The 21,066-nt window shown below is 35.7% G+C and overlaps 1 protein-coding gene and 1 pseudogene across 4 annotated transcripts in view; one reads left to right on the forward strand and one right to left on the reverse strand.

Annotated features, from left to right (window-relative positions):
- Nucleotides 1-21,066, forward strand: part of VPS13C (vacuolar protein sorting 13 homolog C) — a 175,101-nt gene that overhangs the window by 63,672 nt on the left and 90,363 nt on the right. For all 4 annotated transcript variants that reach the window (XR_013450451.1, XR_013450452.1, XM_078079265.1 and 1 more), the window contains 11 exons: nt 524-602; nt 1,673-1,812; nt 5,543-5,696; nt 8,887-8,966; nt 10,557-10,616; nt 11,955-12,114; nt 12,862-12,978; nt 14,061-14,164; nt 14,373-14,540; nt 15,027-15,331; nt 17,519-17,666. Coding sequence is in view for 2 of the 4 variants with exons in the window: in XM_078079265.1 (XP_077935391.1) it covers nt 524-602; nt 1,673-1,812; nt 5,543-5,696; nt 8,887-8,966; nt 10,557-10,616; nt 11,955-12,114; nt 12,862-12,978; nt 14,061-14,164; nt 14,373-14,540; nt 15,027-15,331; nt 17,519-17,666 (1,515 nt within the window). In the remaining 2 variants the exon portion in view is untranslated. The remainder of the gene's footprint in view (nt 1-523; nt 603-1,672; nt 1,813-5,542; nt 5,697-8,886; nt 8,967-10,556; nt 10,617-11,954; nt 12,115-12,861; nt 12,979-14,060; nt 14,165-14,372; nt 14,541-15,026; nt 15,332-17,518; nt 17,667-21,066) is intronic.
- Nucleotides 7,379-8,413, reverse strand: LOC118521236 (heterogeneous nuclear ribonucleoprotein A3 pseudogene; annotated as a pseudogene).

Below are 21,066 nucleotides of genomic sequence, written 5' to 3' on the forward strand. Positions count from 1 at the left end.
GTGTTTAAGTAAATTAGATACAAAAATCTTCCTTAAAACTATTACAAAATAGAATAATTTGTATGTAATTTTCTTACACATTAGACTTAAAAGTTGTAGATAACTTTAATTGGAATTGATCTTTACAACATAAAAAAGGTGTTAAATTTCCACTTACTTTGAAATGAAATTTGAGAGAGCCCACCAATGCTGATACCATTTTCCAGGAACCTGTAATACAGACGCACAGTTAGTATTGTCAGAGACAGCAACTAAATGATACACTATGATAAGTAGACTTGTCTACTAGAGTAGTACACAGTCTGCCCTTATGAATACAGGTGGTAGTCTTAATCGTTAGTAAACACTAGCCAACCATTAGTTGATTGCATAAAGTGCTTTTTTGGAAGATTTGTGTATTGTGTGTGTATGTGGCTTTCCATCTCTCTATATCCTCTATTACTTTTTCAGTATTTTTCTCATTTAAGTACATTTGATCCTGCTAAATCAGTATGTTAAGAAAACTTTTTGTATTCTTTTCTAGGTATCCTCAATCCCCATTATTTCAGATAGGACAAAGGACCTACTTGGTACTTCACTGTTGCTAGATGGAGTAGAATCAGGTAAGGAAAGTAAATGTTCTTTATTAAACCAAGCCTATATACATTTGTATATAGAGATAAAATTTTCAGAAAATAAAGGAATTTTGAAAGTATTAAAGCAATTCACTGGTTTTAGTCTAGTTGTTCTAGAACACATGTTCTAGTTGTTCTACTAACCAACAGTGTCATTTTGAGTCACTTTTTTTTTTTGGTTTTGTTTAAATTCAAGTTAGTTAACATATAGTGTATTATTAATTTGGGGTAGAATTTAGTGATTCATCAAGACAGTATGGTACTGGCACAAAAACAGATAATATAGATCAATGGAACAGAATAGAGAACCCAGAAATGGAGTCACTTTTTTTTTTAAGGCCAGTTTCTTCATTTGAATGAAAGGATTTTTTTTTTTTTAAGATTTTATTTGTTTGAGAGAGAGAGTGAGTGAGAGAGAGAGAGAGAGAGCACAAGCTGGAGGAGGGAGAGGGAGAAGCAGACTCCCTTACTGAGCCAGGAGCCCAACATGGGGCTCAATCCCAGGACCCCGGCATCACGAGCTGACCTGAAGGCAGACGCTTAACCGACTTAGCCACCCAGGTGCCCCGAAAGGATTTTTGTGATTGACAGTGCATAAGAGTCTAAATAAGCTACTTTTTCTTTTTTGCCCCGATTTCTACCTGATCTGATCTTTTTTTCTAGCTCTGGCCTAACTGATCTTGTTTAATTTTGAAGTAGAGTGTAAGCTTCGTGAGAACAAGGACCATGTCTGCCCTGTTTACTTTAGTACCCTTAATGTCTGGTACAGACTGATACATGATGGATGATGCCCAAAGTTATTTATATTGAATATTGAATTAGTGAAGTGAATTGAAAAACAGAACTATTGAAGAAAAAAATAATAGGGTAGTTTGGTCTTTATATATCATTATCACATGCCAGGTTGAGTTACTTGGTGGGATTCGAAAAACATAACTGTATTCTGATTCTAAATATGAAGATTATATCTAATAAATGAATTTTACTTTTGAGAGATTTGAGTGTTTCATGCAGTTTTCAGTGGACATTCTCTCAAGTCAAATGAATGTGTTCTTTAGAGTCTGATGATGAATATTTTGATGCCGAAGATGGAGATACACAGACTGGTAAAAGTGTGACAAGTTCAGTACTAAAAAAAGTTGCAGAGGCCCCAAATGAGGAGTTCATTAATCTTTTACTAAAGTTTGAAATTAAAGAGGTAGGTATTTTTGTTTTGTCCATAAATAAATATATTGTTGTCATCACTATCCTTGTAAACTATCTCATACTAGATTCAAACATTAAGTATATTAAAAATATACTCTGTCTTCCCTACTTCCTAACACACACACACACACAGTTCCAAGAAAATGAAATGTTATTTTGTAAAAACTGGTATGAGAGTGATCTATACTGTATCTAATCTATTCTGGAAAAGCTCAAGATACCTAAATGAGATTTTCTTTTCTGTAGAAAATTTCTATGACATGTTTACATTAATGTTTCTTTTTTTACTTTTAAGCTAAATAATATTGCTCATTGTTATGTTTATAGTTCAGAAAAGTGTAAACAACCTAAATTTTCAGCATGTCTTTATATCCATTAAAAGCATGTAATAAAAGGAAACATTGACCTGGAAAGATGTTTATAAATATCATGCTTTTAGAGAAAAAAGAGATTATAATACCAACGACATCATGATTCTATTTAGAAATTACACATGCATTTTTTTCTTTGATAATGCATGATGGACAACCTTCATTTCTGTGCAGTGGAATTATGGTTTCTTATTTGTGCCTGTTTGCTTTTCCAGATACTCTAAATTTTTAATAGTAAATATGCATTGCTTTGATGATAAAACACAAAGGTATAAAAAGATGTTTCTTATTGACTGCTTTATATCCCAGTGTGAGATGATGTCCTAAAATGTGATGTCAGAAATACCAGATTTTAATTGTGTATATAAATCCCTCTAAGTATTATTGGTATTTGTTTAAAGGAAATATGTATTATTTATCTTTAGCCTTCTTTGACTTCTCTCTTTTTTTCATATGCCCATCTAAAGTATCAGAAAATCCCTTGACTCTAACTTCAGAATACATTCAAATGATTGCTTTTCTACTGCACTGTCCAAGTCACCGTCTTCCCTGGACTAGTGCAGTAGCCTCATAATGTCTCTCTGCTTCCATAAGGTACTCTGTTCTTAACACAGTAGCTAGAGTGATCCTTTTTTTTTTTTTTTAGAGAGAGCATGCCAGTGGGGTTTGTGGGGGGCGGGGAGGAGAGGGAGAGAGAGAACCAAGCCTGATGCAGGGCTTGATCTCATGACCCTGAGACCATAACCTTGAGCCAAAATCAAGAGTTGGACACTTAACTGACGGAGCCACCCAGGTGCCCTCAGAGTAATCCTTTTATTTTTTATTTTTTTATTATGTTCAATTAGCCACTGTATAGTACATCATTAGTTCTTGATATAGCGTTCAATGATTCTTTTAAAGTAAAAGTCAGATCATGTCATTTCTCTGCTCACAACCGTCCGTTGGCCTCCATTTTGATTAGAGTAAAGGGTTAAGTCCTTCCCATGGCCTGCTAGGCCTTACATGGCATATAGGTCACCCCATGTGACTTCTTTAGATTCATCTTCAGTTCTCTCTGCATTGCTCACTCTGCTCCAGGCATATTTCATGATCCCTTCAGTAAATATTCATCAAGTGTCATCATGGAGTGCATTGTTTTAGATACTGAAGTTATAGCAGCGAGCACAAAGTTCTTGCCTTATGGAGCTTACACTTGCCTTTTGTTCTTCCTTATATATACCAAAGCACATTCTTTGTGCTTGCCGGGGTATTTTTTTTTTTTTTTTGGTTGATGTTTTTTTTGCCTGGAACACTCTTTTTCTGTATGACTTGATTCTTTACTTCTATTAGATACTTGCTCAAGTGCCATCTTACTGGAAAGGCCTGACTACCCAATAAAGGGAACCTTCACTTTTCCCCACTCTTCTTAGAATATAAGCTCCATCAGGACAAGGACCTTGTCTGTCCTGGTCACTTTGATGTTCCTAGTGGCTGGCATGGCCTTGTACATGGTAGATGATGCCCAATAAATATTTTATTGAATATTGAATGAATAAACTAAAATGATAAACAATGATAATCAGAATCATCTAAGAAAAAATAGTGTTGTTTTTCTCAACTTGACTTCTTTTGCCATTTTGAGGTTTTAAATGTTGCTGTAGTGAAATATATTAAATTTTTTCTTTATATCTTAGTGTATGTTTAGAAAATTCTCGATTACAAAAATATTTACCCACAATTTAACATATTATTTTATGATTTCATTGCTTTCACTTAAATCATTGATTTATCTGAAATTTACTTTTGTATAACAACTCTGTACTGAATATCTTATACTATCTTAATTGTTTCTATTTTTCAGTTGACACTCCTAGTTTTTCTTAAGTATATATCACTGCCAACAATGTTATTTTTGCGTTTTTTCAGTATTTACATTGTTCTGGTTGTTATTGCCACCTAACAGGTTATCCCAAAACATGATAGCTCAAAACAACTGTTTTATTTTGCTCAGAGTATTATGGGTTAGGAATTGTGGAAGGGCCCAGCTTAGCAATTTTTTAAAAAGATTTTTATTTATTTATTTGAGAGCGGGAGAGAGAGAGAGTGAGCACTTGTGGGGGCCAGGGGGGCAGAGGGGAGGGAGAAGCTGACTCACCGCTGAGCAGGGAGCCCGACACAGGGCTTGATCCCAGGACCCTGAGATCATGACCTGAATCAAAGGCTTAACCCACTGAGCCACCCAGGCACCTCCCAGCTTAGCAATTTTTGTGTATAGTTTTTCATTTGGTTGCAGTCAGATTTGCTGGAGCTACAGTGACCTGAAGCTTCAGAGGGCCTCAGAAGTGTCTCACTCGTGAAGCTGGCACTTAATACTGGCTGTTGGCTGGGAGCTCAGCTGGGACTGTTTGAAATGCTTACTCATGGCCTCCTGAACATGGCAGTGTCTGGGTAGTTGAACTTTTTACATGGCAACTAGCTTTCCCTCAGTATGCATTCCCAGGTGGAAGTTTTATGGGTCTTTCTTATCATTGGAAGTTATTATAGTGTTGCTTCCTCTGTAGTCCGTTGAATGAAGTAGTCACAAGCCTGTTGAAATTCAAAGATGGTAGACAAAGATCTCTATCTCTTGATGGAATATCAAAGAACTTCCATGTTTTAAAAATTGCCACATAGGGGCGCCTGGGTGGCTCAGTCGTTAAGCGTCTGCCTTCGGCTCAGGTCATGATCCCAGGGTCCTGGGATCGAGTCCCGCATCGGGCTCCCTGCTCCACGGGAAGCCTGCTTCTCCCTCTCCCACTCCCCCTGCTTGTGTTCCCTCTCTCGCTGTGTCTCTCTCTGTCAAATAAATAAAATCTTCAAAAAAAAAAAAAAAACATTGCCACATAAATATTTTGTATTTGATTGACTAAATATACTGGCTGTCATATCCAGAATAAATTTAAATAATACTGTAATAGTGAATAGCCTGTCATACTTTTTACTTTAATGGGAATGCTGTTTTTTTTTAAATCAACACACATGATTTAAACATGATGATAGGTTTAAACATGATAGGGTTAAACATCTAAACATGATAGGTTTAAGAAAAACATTTTAGTAAGAATACATACATTCCTGAAGTTTCTACTAAATTAAAAAAGTAAATCAATAATTGATGTAAAATTATATCATGATTTTTATATAGATGTAGTTGTATTCTGAATAATAGAAATTAAGGTGATAATTTCCAGTCATAGTAAATAACTTTATGGTAGTAAGAAAGTATGAGCAAAGTTTCTATTATTCTCATGATGATATGTATGAAGAAAAATTTTGTTTTTAAGCATGATTCTAAAATTCATCAAGCCTTTATTGTCTGTCCTGATCTTTTAGGTGGTTTTGGAATTTACCAAACAACAGAAAGAAGAAGATACAATTCTAGTATTTAATGTTACTCATTTAGGAACAGAGGCTACGATGAGAACATTTGATATAACTATGGTATCTTATTTAAAGAAAATCAGCTTGGATTACCATGAAATTCAAGGTAATAGTCGTAAAAATAGAAATGATGGTTTATAAATATAATATCACTTTGAGTATCTGAAACACTTGTGTATATAATAATATTTATAATAAATAATAGCTAGCACCTGTTTTAAGAATTTTATAAATAATAACTCATTTAACCCTTATGACAATGTTATTATCTCCAATTTACATATGAAGAAACTAAGGCATAAATTTTATATAATTTAACCAGAGTCATACTGCTGGTTAGTGGCTAAACCATGATTAAAACCAATTAAAACCCTGGAAGTCTGGGTTTGTATTCTTAACTACTGTGATCTGCTGTCTTAGAGAGTCCATATAAATCTCCTTTATGTAGGGAATATTATTCCCATTTTACAAAGAAAGGTTAAATAAGGAGGGATTAAGTGGCTTATTCAAGACCATGCATTTTAGGAATGGCAAAACCTAGAATTTATCTCTGATCTTGTAATATTAAAGTCTTTGTTCTTTCTATTAAATAGTGTTTATATATCAGAAGCAGCACCAGGTTATAAAAACTTAGGATGGGGCATAAAATTCATTATTTTAGAAGCTCTTATGGTTTATTTCAGTGTACATCTTGTGTGCTAATTAAGTATTTGAGGAATGATGTAATGGGTGAATCTACAGTAATTACTTAATATTTGCCTAATATTTTACAAATATAAAGTCCTATTTTTGTTATTTTTTAATAGTTGAAACTAAAACACATCTCAGTTTAGAAGAAAAATGTTTTATATGTTAGTCAGTTTCTATAAACACTATGTTTGGATGGAGTTTACATTACTGTCTTGAGGGGAAAATGTAAAAAATTTGCTAGCCTGTTTTTTCCTTTAGGGAAGGTTATGACCTTGACGCTGAAGTGAAAATTCTGAGATTTCTCAGGAGCAGGAGTTATAGAACTGTAAATAATAAAAGATGGATAAAGTGGTGTATAAATCACTTCTTCCACAGCTTTTTGAGGCAGTTCCTTGGTATGTTTATGTGAAGGATATAGAGGATATCTAGTAGTGTACCTGTAGTTTTTAAATTAAAAGAAATTTAGCAATTCCCCTCCCTTAGAAAATACTTTCTTTTCTAATATGCCTTCTCTCTTAGCCTAAACAAAGAAAATTATGCAAATTTCTTTAATATGAATGAAATATTCTTAGAATTTTATAGCTGAATAAGGTATTACATATTTTTCTTTTTCTTTTTTTTTTAATTCCTTAATTTTTTATTCCTGGTACCACTACCACAATTTACAGGGCAATATACCTGATGTAATAAAAAGAAAAAGACAAAGCTACAACAGATAAAAGACCTCAGGAATGTACATCTAATTGACACTACATTGCATTAATCAATAGCTGCACTTTTTGCAAACTGTGGCTATGACAGTCCTGAACAAGAAGGGTTTCCTGTTTAAGCTGCAGTAACTTTTCTGACTCTGGATCATCGTTCCTTCTGTGGCAGATTTTTACAGTTCCTCTAATGCATTTGGGATGACTGTCTCAAAGTAACCTGCAGCTTTCCTGACAACTCCTCGCTCTCCTGCTAAGAACTGTAGCCCTTTTCTTCTGAAATTTTTTTAGAACCTTCTGCTACCATATCCACCACTTCCACCACCAGATCCATAACCACCACCATAGGGACTGCCCGAGCTTCTTCCATCAAAACTGCCCCCCTTCATGGGCCCTAATTTGATTGCTGTTGTCCACTATAATTTCCAAAATCATTATAGTTCCTACCACCACCATAGTTACCTCCAAAATTTCCTCCTTCATTGTAACCATCATATCCTCCACCACCACCTCCATATCTGCCTCCTTGGTTTCCATATCCTCGTCCACCACCACCATAGCCTTCTCTACGTCTATAACCAGGACCACCACCATAGTTGCCACCATCACCTCCAAATCCATTATATCCACCATCACCTCCTCCATAACTACCTCTGCTGCCACCACCTCCGCCACGATAGCCTTCTCTTCCACCGGAGTTTCCACCACGGCCAAAGTTACCACCACTTCCAAAGTTTCCTCCACGACCCATGAAGTTGCCAGATCCACCTCCACGACCTCTTTGTGATCCAGCAGACTGCATTTCTTGTTTAGAAAGGGCTTTTTTCACTTCACAATTATGCCCATTAATAGTGTGGTATTTCCGAACAACAATTTTATCAACTGTATCATGATCATCAAAAGTTACAAAAGCAAATCCTCTCTTTTTTCCACTCTGCCTGTCTTCTATAACTTCTATGGTTTCAATCTTGCCATACTTTTCAAAGTAGTCTCTCAAATTATATTCTTCTGTATCTTTTTTAATACCACCAACAAAAATTTTCTTCGCTGTTAGATGGGCACCAGGCTTTACAGAATCCTCTCTAGAAACAGCTCTCTTTGGTTCCACTACATGCCCATCAACCTTGTGTGGTCGGGCACACATTGCTGCATCCACTTCTTCAACACAAGAGTAAGTCACAAAACCAAAACCCCTGGAACATTTTGTTTGGGGGTCTCTCATCACCACACAATTTGTAAGTGTACCCCATTTTTCAAAATGTTCTCTTAAACTATCATCTGTAGTTTCAAAGCTCAAACCACCAATAAACAGTTTTCTCAACTGCTCTGGTTCCTTTGGATCATGGCCCTCCTCCCCCCGGCGGCGGCGGCGGCGGCGGCCACGGCCGGAGTCAGGCTGGGGGCAACCGGGCGGCGGTTTTACCTCCATTTTGAGACCGGACTCACCTCTTCCAACTCGAGTTCAATATGGGACCTGGTATTACATATTTTTCTAGTTCAGTCTTGTTATATAGTTGAGAAAACTAAAGTTGAGTATCTCCTAGTAAGGGTAGAGATGAACTAGAATTAATTTTTCTTAATTCTTAATTAACTTGTCTTTCTACTGCCATATAAATGCACATATGTCCTTAAAAATATCTAGGGAAGTATTGATTATTTTTGAACACAGATGTAAAATCAAATGAAAATAAATATGCATGTTTTTAAGTAAGCTGGATGCTAAAGGTAAGATCAATACTTAGATTGGTTTATTTATTCACCAGTGCGTGAAAATATGTGCAGATAGTCTTTTAAAGCTTAATTAACAACATTTTTTTTAAAAAGAAAAAGACATACAGAAAATTCCAATCTTAAAAAAAGAGCAATTTATTTGAAACACTTTTTTCTTTTTCTTTAATCTAGGATCCAGAAAGAAGCCCCTTCACTTGATTAGCTCTTCTGATAAACCTGGATTAGATCTCTTAAAAGTAGAATATGTTAAGGTAAGGGCCATAAAATGTTTACATATTTATTGTATACTCTAAACTGTCCTCTGGAAGGAAAAAGATGATTAGTAGAAAAAGCAGATCAGTAAATGCTCTAGATGTTTGTCATAGGTTTTAACCACAGGGATATCCACTGTTTCTTTTTCCATTTTCATGTTACACTTTCTCTTTCACTTAAGTACAAGACTAGGACCATTAAGAAGCCACCAAGCTCCCTGTCCCCAAAGATAGAAGCTTGGGATGACGTAGAATGCACTCCTGTCTCTTGGGGCATATTCACCTGCCTATATTCGTTGTATGTGTAGGTGATATTTGGCTGAGTATCCTTCATCTAAAGGGATAAAGTCAAATTTGATTGGGTGCAGAAAAGAACTGCCAGGATTGGGAAAGGACTTAAAAAGATATCATATGAGAAATGCTGAAGGAAGTAATGGTATTTTGCCTCATTCAGATTAGTTGATTTGTTTAATCATTCAACAACTATTTATTGAATGTCTTTGTCAGGTTCTGTTAGGCACTTGGGATACAGAGATTAAAAACATTCCCTGTTTTCAAGGAAATTAAGGACTTGTAGGAAGATAGACAAGTAGATAAAAATTAAAATATAATGTGGTTGATTCTCTCACAAAGAAGAGTATAAAGTTTTATTGCATTAAAGAGGCAGAGATGGGGAGCCTGGGTGGCTCAGTTGGTTAAGCATCTGTCTTCGGCTCAGGTCATGATCTCGGGATCCTAGGATTGACCCCCGCATCTGGCTCCCTGCTCGGCGGGGAGTCTGCTTCTCCCTCACCCTCTGCTCCCCCTGCTCATGCTCTCTCTCTCTCTCTCTCAAATAAATATAATCTTTTTTTAAAGATTTTATTTATTTATTCATGAGAGACAGAGAGAGAGGCAGAGGGAGAAATAGGCTCCCAAGGAGCAGGGAGCCCAATGTGAGACTCAATCCCAGGACCCTGGGATCATGACCTGAGCCAAAGGCACACACTTAACCATCTGAACCACCCAGGCGCCCTCAAATAAATATAATCTTAAAAAAAAAAAGAGGCAGAGAAACTGGCCTAGCCAGAAGGCTTCTCACAAGAGGTAAAACTGAATTTACTGTGGATGTTCCCAAGAGACAGAACTTGAACCAATAGATAATTATGATGGGAGATAGATTTTTGACTTAGTATGAAGACCTAATTAAATCAAATTTCTCTAAAGATTAAATTTGTAAGAAAATGAGATTTCTTTCACTGGAGTGAACCTAAAATAGACTTCCCAAAGATATAAAGGGATTCAGGGATTGGGTGATGGATGGGCTAGATGACCTTTAAGCCTTCCAGCCTTCAGAGTTTATAATTCTGGTCTCTAGCTGTAGTTTCCACCTGCATGATCTTCCATATTTGAAGAGGAGAACAAATTTGCACGACTGTAATAAATAAATAATTTGGCTATAAATTTAAAATAATGACAGTAAAATTAATTATATAATATACATAAAATTACAGTTCTGAATAATATAAAAAATAAGCTAAAGATCATAGTAAGTGATTTATTTACTTTGGTCTTAAATCTTTCTTTAGAACTTTTGTTCTTTTTTTTTAGGCTGATAAGAATGGACCTAGTTTTCAAACCACATTTGAAAAAACTGAACAAACACTTAAGGTAAGAAATTTAGTTTAAAGAATATATCTTATTTGAAAATAACTTACTGTGGAAGGCTCCAGTATCCTTTGAGGAGTAATGACTGGGTAATTTGATGAAATTATCAAGAACCAATAAAAGTTATAAATTAATCTCATAGATACCTGCCATGCTCTATATTTATCATTTAGTATCGTAGAGCTGGTGTTTTAACCTACTGTGGCACATCCTAATTATTTCTTATAAAGGGAATGCTATAGATGACAGAACTTTGATTTACAAAGAAACAACAGGATTTTAAACAAATCATACTATATACTGCTGTTTAATGCAGGGCTGAGAAAGTGAAATACAAGGAGAGATGTTGAGTACTTCTGGAGCCACATTAAGGTAGTCACATGGAGGAAGACGAAACAAAAAGTAGTTGTGGGTTACATTAAAAAGATAATCAGAGATAGGAATTTTAGGTTACACTTTTGAGAGATGGGAGAATCTGTTGAATATTGTGAACCCTCCTTTTTATAGTTTTTTATATCCACTTAGTGCTCTGAGGCAATAAAGGAAATTCTTTTTTTTTTCTTAAGATTTTATTTATTTATTTGAGAGAGAGAGAGAATGAGAGAGAGCATGAGAGGAGAGAGGGTCAGAGGGAGAAGCAGACTCCCCGCTGAGCAGGGAGCCCAAAAGGAAATTCTTCTATATAAGCAAAGATTTTTTTTAAAAACTTTCATTTGCTATTAGAAAACCACATATTCCTGAAAGCAATTTTTGTTGGTGTCTTAGCTTTCTTGAGTCACTGTTTTAAAAAATGTAACTTATTTTTCTAAAAGATATATTATCTATCTATCTATTTAAATGATAAGACTATTATGGTTTTAGACAATCACTTAGTAACTGAGAATTCACTTATAATTGTACTTTTTATATTTAAATCTCATGAATATCACATTTGAAATTATTTCTTGACCTAGTATTAACACATGGTGATTTGGGAGTTTCATGATCTAACTTACATGTTTTATGTAATCATAATAAAGAGTCCGTTGAAGATCCAAAAACATGATGGATATCGGGATGGTCATGACAAGCAGATTATAGGCTCCATGTTAATTCTGCTTGGGAAATGGAATAATTAGGTTACTTTGATATTCATAGGAACTCTCAATGTGTGTAAGTGTGATTTACTCTCTATATATTTCCTGTTTAAGGAGTCTAGGTTATGAGTCTTGATCTCCTCTCTCTTCCTTCCAAGCTGTGGAAGCAGTGATGTAAGCCTAGCTAGAAGCCTTTCAGGTCCATCGTGGAGATTATGGGTATGACTGGCCTGAAAAACAGATTTTCTTTTTTAAAAATTTCTAGGTGGCTTTTTCATCTTTAAATCTGTTGCTGCAAACACAAGCTCTTCTGTCTTCTATTAATTACCTGACAACCATAATTCCATCCAGTGACCAAAGAAGTGATTCCAAAGAAGTGCAAATTTCAGATGAGAAGCAACAAAAAAATTCAGCTCTGCAGAAAGGTATGAAAAACACTTCATTTCTTGTTAACAAGCATGTTAGAATCTAGAGGAAAACAATGAATCTTAGAGATCATTTAGTTCAGTCTTTTGTGTGCCATTTTCCCCACTTCTGTCCTTTTCTTCAAACAAAATCATATGTGGGTAACTGCTATATAAGGCAAAGGTAACTAATACTGTTGCTTTAAAAAAAAATACCTGTTTTTGTTCTTTGGTGGTGGTGGGGAATGCTTTAGGTGGATAATAGGGAAGAAAACCTCTATTTACATTGAGTTCTTCCTCCCTTATCTGTGGCTCCTGAAGAGGCCCCACAGAGGGTTGGTCTTCCCTTCCATTTTACAAATAAGGAAATAAGACCCAGAGACATGAGGATAGCAGTGCAGGGATAGCATCTAGTTGGACAAGAGCCCAGATTTCGGATCAGGAAGAATTCAGTTTAAATCCTGCCTCTGCTACTTAAATTAAGTGACCGTAGGCACATTATTTAACTTCTCTGAGTTTCAGTGTCCTTCTGTTATTTATTTTGTGTTTTTTTTCTTGCTTTTAAATTATAAAAGTAGTATCTCAATATGAAAAATGCAAACTGTACAGAATATATAAAGCAAAAAAAAATATTTGAAATCTTTAAGAACTTGAGAATTTTATAATTTTTTAAAACAGAACTGTGGATCACTTAATCTAAGGAAGAAACCTTAATAGAGTTTGAATTACTAGAATCCCATGTGATAGAATGCTTTGTTTTATTTTTAGTGATTGTATCCTCTAAAGATAGGGACATTATTGACTTCAGGCTGTTTGCCAAATTGAATGCTTTCTGTGTCACTGTTTGCGATGAGAAGAACGATATTGCTGAAATCAAGATTCAAGGTAAAAGTTTTCACACTGTTAGAAATTGTTTAAAAGATAGCTTTTTTTTTTTTTAAAGGTTTTATTTATTTGACAGAGAGAGACACAGCGAGAGAGGGAACACAAGCAGGGGGAGCGGGAGAGGGAGAAGCAGGCTTCCCGCGGAGCAGGGAGCCCGATGCGGGGCTCGATCCCAGGACCCCGGGATCATGACCTGAGCCGAAGGCAGACGCTTAACGACTGAGCCACACAGGCGCCCCTAAAAGATAGCTTTTTAAAAAATGTTAAAAATATATAAATGGAGGGCTCTGAGCTGTGAAAACAATAATTTTTTTCATGACATAATTGAACTGCATGTTTTCTTTGCTCTTTGGGCTGTAGCTGCTGGTCAGAATCTGACCATCAAATTGAAGCACACATATTAGTATTTTGAATCTTTCTGAGAGTTGTCTTGGAGGTGAAAAGAGATACTAACGTCCATGTGGGGATGCTGTTGATTAGCTGGGATAGATGTCAATCCAGAATTCAGGTTAAGGTCTATGAATATGCTTTCTATTGGTACAAATGCAAAACAACCTTATAATGAAGAGGAGAGCCTATGAGCCCATTACGTTCTTTTAGGCCAAAGCTGCTAAGACTAATCTGATTCTGTCTTTACCAGCTCATTGTGATCCGATAAATGTAAAGAATATACTTAATGAAATTCTTGAATAACTAAAAGCCCCCAAAATTACGTGTTTTTTTGTTGTTGTTCTTTCCAAGCTGGCAGTGTATCCGTAGTGAATTTGATTCATGAAACTTAGAGCTTCTGTGTAAATGACTGGATATAAGATATAAAGGGTTTCCTGAAACCCCATGGTAATCCATTTGTACTAGGTGTAGTTTTTTCAGAAGGTTGAAAATTCAGGTAATTGACTTATAATGAATTTATAGGTTTCATTGTTTATACACTAAAAATATATAATATTGCCGCTTATTTATCAGTTGGGAGTTCAAATATAGCTAAATTTTCACCCCCAAATAAAATTACACAATGTAAAGAAATACCTTGATCTTATTATGGTAGGTCTTTAGAAATTGTAATAATATAATTTTTTTTTCAGGTCTTGATTCTTCTCTTTCTCTTCAGTCAAGAAAACAGTCACTATTTGCCAGATTGGAAAATATTATTGTCACAGATGTTGATCCTAAGACAGTCCATAAAAAAGTAGGTGTAGTAAATAGATAGCTAATATGTTTTGATAATTGAATGTGAGATTTTATTTTTAAATATACTTTAAGAAATATTAATGAAATATGTCTTGATACACAAATCTTTGTTTCAATAATGATTAAAAATATAAGCCCCTTTTAAATGAGCGTTTATTTTGTCATTATCCTCTTGGAAAGAGTACATTCAAATCTCTGCTTTTCAGGCTGTCTCAATAATGGGAAATGAAGTTTTTCATTTTAACTTGGATTTGTATCCAGATGCTACTGAGGGAGAGTCCTATACTGACATGTCCAAAGTGGATGGTGTGGTATCACTGAGTGTTGGCTGTATTCAGATTGTCTATCTTCATAAATTCCTCATGTCACTTCTGGTAAAATCTCTATTTATATATTGATTTTTCAACTTAGAAATACTTAAGTAAGTCTGGTAGTTATGATTGCAGATCTTACAAACTTTGGATTTTAGGACGTGCATTGTTTTGATTATAGATGGTATTTATGTATTAATGTAGAGGTCAAAACCTCATTTTAACAGCTGAAATCTGAGTCATTTAATGACTTTTGTCTAGAACTGGAATTATTTTTTTGCCAGAACATAGTGCAACCAAATTTTCAAGTAAAGAAATACTGAAAATGCTTTTTTCCCCCTTCTGTTCCTCAGCCAAATACCCTTAGCCCTTATCAGGTAGCTCATAAATACAGATGGATGATCGGTGATTCCTTCCTAATTTTAGATAAATAAGACTCAATTGAAAGTTATGTACAGGAAAAAAATAGTGCATAGATAAAAAAGAAGATTGCATTATTAATGATGTGCTTGTCATCTGTTTATCTTCTTTTATACTTTGTGTCTACAGAACTTCCTGAACAATTTCCAGACAGCCAAAGAAGCTCTAAGTGCTGCCACTGCGCAGGCTGCAGAAAAGGCTGCCAGGAGTGTGAAAGATCTTGCCCAGAGGAGTTTTCGTGTTTCTCTCAGTATTGATCTGAAAGCACCAGTTATAGTCATCCCACAGTCTTCCATTTCCACGAATGCAGTAGTGGTCGATCTTGGGCTAATCAGAGTTCAAAATCAGTTTAGTCTGGTGTCTGGGGAAGACCATTTAAACCCTCCAGTAATTGATAGAATGGATGTGCAGCTAACAAAGCTCAAGCTCTCTAGGTATACTCTCTTTCAATAATTATGGATTTAAGTATTATTTAATGTTTTCCATGAAATTTTGTGTACATTGAAATTTATACCCACAGTGCTTCTGTGGCACAGAATATTTACTTATTAATTCATTTTTTGAAAAGATTTTATTTATTAGAGAGAGAGAGATAGCAAGAGAAACATGAGCAGGGGTAGGGTGGGGAGAGGGAGAAGCAGGCTCCTTGCTCAGCAGGGAGCTCAAGGACGACATGGGGCTTGATCCCAGGACCCCAAGAACATGACCTGAGCCGAAGGCAGATACTTAACCGACTGGCCACCCAGGCACCCCTGAATAGTTTTTTTTTTTAAATCAACTTTTTATTTTGAGAAATTTCAAACTTAACAGAAAAATTCCAAAAATTTTACCATGGACACACTTACAATCCTTCACCTAGGTTCACCAGTTGTTTACATTTGCTTTAACTCTAAGTGTATGCATATTATTATCATTTGGAACATCTTTTTAAGTTAATTTTTCCAGGTGAGATGAAATTGACTTATTATCTTAGTTTGAGGTGTATAACATGATTCGATATTTGTATATATTGTGGAACAATCACCACCATAAGTCTAGTTAACATTCATCACTACACATAATTACAGTTCTTTTTCTTGTGATGATCTTTTAAGATCTACTCTCTTAGAAACTTTTAAAAATACAATACAGTATTATTAGCTAGTCACCTTGCTGTACATTACATCCCCAGGACTTAATTTATTTTATAACTGGAAGTTAAAACATTTTTTGCTGAACCTTTTGAGTATAGACATCTTAACCCTTTGCTCTAAATGCTTTAGCATGTGTCTCCTAAGAACAAGAGCATACATCCTCTTATATAACCATAATGCAATTTCAAATTCTGGAAATTTAACACTGATCCAACAATAATATCTAATATGCAGTCGATATTCAAATTTTACCAGTTGTCCCAGTAGTGTCCATTACAGTAATGTTCCCCTTGATCCAGGATCACGTATGGCATTTAATTGTATCCCATACTACTGAGGGAGATTTCTATACTGATAGGTACTTGCTCTGGAATAGTTCTTCAGCCTTTCTTAGTCTTCCATGATGATGACAGTTTTGAAGAGTACAGTCTAGTTATTTCATGGAATGTCTCTCAGTTTGGTTTTGTCTGAGTGATTCCTCATGATTTAATTGAGCTTGTATATTTTTGTAAGTATCTGTGTAAATAATGATGTATCTGTAGAACTCCCACCAGGTGAATATGAAAGTCTCTATATCATACATTTTAAAATCATTTTCTACCCCATCCAAGGAGATTTAATTATCCTGAATAAAAAAGGAAAATTATGGGGCGCCTGGGTGGCTCAGTCGTTAAGCGTCTGCCTTCGGCTCAGGTCGTGATCTCAGGGTCCTGGGATCGAGCCCCACATCGGGCTCCCTGCTCGGTGGGAAGCCTGCTTCTCCCTCTCCCACTCCCCCTGCTTGTGTTCCCTCTCTCACTGTGTCTCTCTCTGTCAAATAAATAAATAAAATCTTTAAAAAAAAAAAAGGAAAATTATAAGGCAAGTTCAGAAAATAGTTCTGGAGAAGAGCTTTATCAAACTCTTTAGAAAATGCTAACTGTTCATCTTGCCATTTTTAAAAAATCTCTGTATAAATGCATATATCAGTCCTTGTACAGCTGTATTTGATGATTCCCCCCATATATTCAACAATATGAATTTCTTTTTAAAATTTAATCCATGTGTGACCTACTGTTTGAAGAAGGTTTTCTTTTTTTCTTTTTTTTTTTTTTTTAAAGATTTTATTTATTTGACAGAGAGAAAGACAGCCAGAGAGGGAACACAAGCAGGGGGAGTGGGAGAGGGAGAAGCAGGCTTCCCGCTGAGCAGGGAGCCCGATGCGGGGCTCGATCCCAGGACCCTGGGATCATGACCTGAGTCGAAGGCAGACGCTTAACGACTGAGCCACCCAGGCGCCCCTGAAGAAGGTTTTCTTAATGGCTGATTGTATATCATGTATTTTAATCTGTCCTTAAAGTGAATTATTGATTGAGATTAGCAAATACTTAACTAGCACTGTTTCAAATCAGTGTTTAGAGCAGCAACTTTTGATTTTGTGTCCTTTTAATGATAGGTTGCATTTTCCTTCTATGTTTATGCATAGATATCAATTATATTTTTAATTAGGACAGTGATCCAGCCAGGCATCTCCCATCCTGATATTCAGCTCTTGCACCCAATTAACTTGGAATTTTCTGTAAATCGGAATCTAGCTGCATCTTGGTATCACAAAGTGCCTGTTGTAGAAATTAAAGGACATCTTGAGTCAATGAATGTAAGTATATGAGTGAAAAAAAACTCATTACTGAAATTTTAGATTCTGAAGACTTTCTTAGTATAAATCCATATGATACATGAAATTGTTTACTGATTGGCGTACAAAAAATTTCAATGAGGTCTTGTCCAAAAAGATGTTTATTATTTAGCAGAATTTAATCTTCAGTTAAGTGTAACTTAACATTTGTGTATGTATGTATGTATGTATATATGTACAGTTGATATACAATATTAGTTTTGGGTGTATAACATAGTGATTCAACGTTTATATACATTGCAAAATAGTCACCATAATGTCTTTTATCATCTATCATCTTACAAAGTTAATATTGTATTATTGACTATATTTTCCATACTGTATATTATATCCTCATGACTTAGAAGTTTGCTCTTATTAATCCCTTTCACCCATTTCATACCCCTAACCCCCCTTCCCCTCTGGGAACCGACCACCAGTCTGTTCTCTGTGTCTATGAGCCTGGTTTTTGTTTTGTTTTGTTTTTTAGATTTCACATATAAGTAAAATCATGCTGTATTTGTCTTTCTCTGACTTACATCATTAGGCATAAGTGTTTTTGTTTTCTTTGGATAGATAAGCAGTAGTGGAATGGCTGGATCACATGGTAGTTCTTTTTTTTTTTTTTAGGAACCTCCATACTGTTTTCCATAGTGGCTGTACCAGTTTACATTCCTATCAACAGGACCTGGGTTCCCTTTTCTCTACCTCCTTGCCAGTACTAGTTGTTTCTTGTCTTTTGGGTAGTAGCCATTCTGAGAGGTGTGCAGTGATATCTAATTGTGGTTTTGATTTCATTTCCCTGATGAGTAGTGATGTTGAGCATCTTTTCATGTACTTGTTGGTCATTTCTGTGTCTCTTGGAAGAATGTCTTTTCAGATCCTTTGCTCATTTTTTAACCAGATTGGTTTTTTGTTTTGTTTTGTTTTTTTAAGATTCTATTTATTTATTTATTTGACAGAGAGAGACAGCGAGAGAGGGAACACAAGCAAGGGGAATGTGAGAGGGAGAAGCAGGCTTCCTGTTGAGTAGGGAGCCCGATGAAGGGCTCGATCCCAGGACCCTGGGATCATGACCTGAGCCAAAGGCAGACGCTTAATGGCTGAGCCACCTAGTCGCCCCAACCAGATTGTTTTTTTTATTACTGAGTTGTATGAGTTCTTTATATATTTTGGATATTAACTGCTTATCAGATATATGACTTGCAAATATCCTTTCCCATTCAGTCAGTTGCCTTTTCATCTTAATAATGGTTTCTTTTTCTGTGCAGAAGCTTTTTAGTTGATATAGTTCCAGTTGGTTATTTTTCCTTTTGTTGCCCTTGTCTTTAGAGTCAGATCTAAGGAAAAATCTTTAAGATCGAAGTTAAGGAGCTTAACACCTATTTTTTTTTTTTTTTTTTTAGGAGCTTTATGGTTTCAGGTCTCACATTCAAGAGTTTCATCCATTTGAGTTAATTTTTGTATATAGTGTAAGAAAGTGGTCCAGTTTTATTCTTTTACATGTAACACTTAAATTTGAACACATCCAAAACTCTTCACCTCCCACAGAGTTTGTTTTTGATGTCCCTTTTTACATCTTTTATTTTTACTACTTTTTTAAAACATTTTTAGTAGTTTTATAAGTGATTAATCTACTACCTTTACTATATATTTACCTTTTCCAGTGAGATTTTTACTTTCATATGTTTTCTCTTTATTAATTAGTGCCATTTCTTTTCATCATTAAGTCTTTTTTAACATTCTTAAAAGGCTGGTTTAGTGGTTCTGAACTCCTTTAGCTTTTGCTTGTCTGAGAAACACTTTATCTCTCCTTCTATTTGAATGATAAACTTGCTAGGTAGAGTATTCTTGGTTGGAAATTTTTTTTAGTACTTTGAATAGGTCATGCTACTCCTTTGGCTTGTAAAGTTTCTTCTAAGAAATTTGCCAATAGCCTTATGGGTTTCCCTTGAACATAACAAGTTGTTTTTGTCTTACTGCTTTTAAGATTCTCTCTTTATCTTTTACTTTTGACATTTTAATTATAATGTGTCTTGGTGTAGTGCTCCTTGGGTTCATCTTTTTTGGTACTCTCTGGGCTTCCTGGACCTGGATATCTGTTTCCTTCCCTAGGTTAGGGAAGTTTTCAGGTATTATTTCTTCAAAAAGTTGTCTGCCCCTTTCCTCTCTCTTCTCCTCTGAGACTTCTGTAATGTTAATATTCTTCTGTTTGTTGTTGTCCCAAAAGTCCCTTAAGATAGCTTCATTTTTAAAAATTTTTAAATGTTGTTATTACTCTGTGTTGGTGAGTTCTGTTGCTTTATCTTCCTGTTCACTGATCTGTTCTCCTTCATCCAGTCTGCTGCTGAACCCCTCTAGGGTATTTTTCAGTTCAGTTTTGTATCTTTAGTTCCCTGACTTCTGTTTGGTACTTTCTTATATTTTATATCTCCTTGTTGAAGTTTCCACTGTGTTCATCCATTCTTCTCCTGAGTTCAGTGAGTACCTTTATGATCATAACTTTAATTCTTTATCAGGTAGATTGCTTATCTCCATATTATTAAAGTGTTTTTCTGAGGTTTTGTATTCTCTAATTTGAAAATATTTGTTTCCTCATTTTGCTTGACTTTCTGTATTTGTTCCTATTTATTAGGTGAAACAGCTCCTTTTTTCAGTCTTGAATGAATGGCCTTGTTTAGGTGATGATCCTTCTCTCTCAATCTTGCCATAGCTTGTGGTTGTCTCTTGAGCTTTTGTGGTTGTCAAAACCGCCTGATTTATTATTGGTATGCCCTCATTATTTAGAGTGTATCAAGATCTGTCAGTGGAGGGGCGCCTGGGTGGCTCAGTCACTAAGCGTCTGCCTTCGGTTCAGGTCATGATTCCAGGGTCCTGGGATCGAGCCCTGCATTGGGCTCCCTGCTCAGCCAGGAGCCTACTTCTCTCGCTCCCACTCCCCCTCCTTCTGTTCCCTCTCTAGCTGTCTCTCTCTCTCTCTGTCAAATAAATAAATAAATAATCTTAAAAAAAAAAAAGATCTGTCAGTGGATCCAAGTGGAGGAATATTATTTAGCACCTAGTTTTTTTTTTTTTAAGATTTTATTTATTTATTTGAGAGAGAGAATGGGATAGAGCATGAGAGGGGGGAGGGTCAGAGGGAGAAGCAGACGCCCTGCTGAGCAGGGAGCCTGATGCGGGACTCGATCTCAGGACTCCAGGATCATGACCTGAGCTGAAGGCAGTCGCTTAACCAACTGAGCCACCCAGGCACCCAATTTGGCACCTAGTTTTAAGCTGATTGGAAGCCAGACCCTCAGGCAACAGCTTTTAAAATATGCAAATATATACAGTCCTATGGGACTGCAGTCATAATCCCTGCTGGGCTCCAGACTAGGAGATC

The sequence above is a fragment of the Halichoerus grypus genome, chromosome 8 (genome assembly GCF_964656455.1).
Source record: "Halichoerus grypus chromosome 8, mHalGry1.hap1.1, whole genome shotgun sequence".
NCBI classification, from domain to species: domain Eukaryota; kingdom Metazoa; phylum Chordata; class Mammalia; order Carnivora; family Phocidae; genus Halichoerus; species Halichoerus grypus.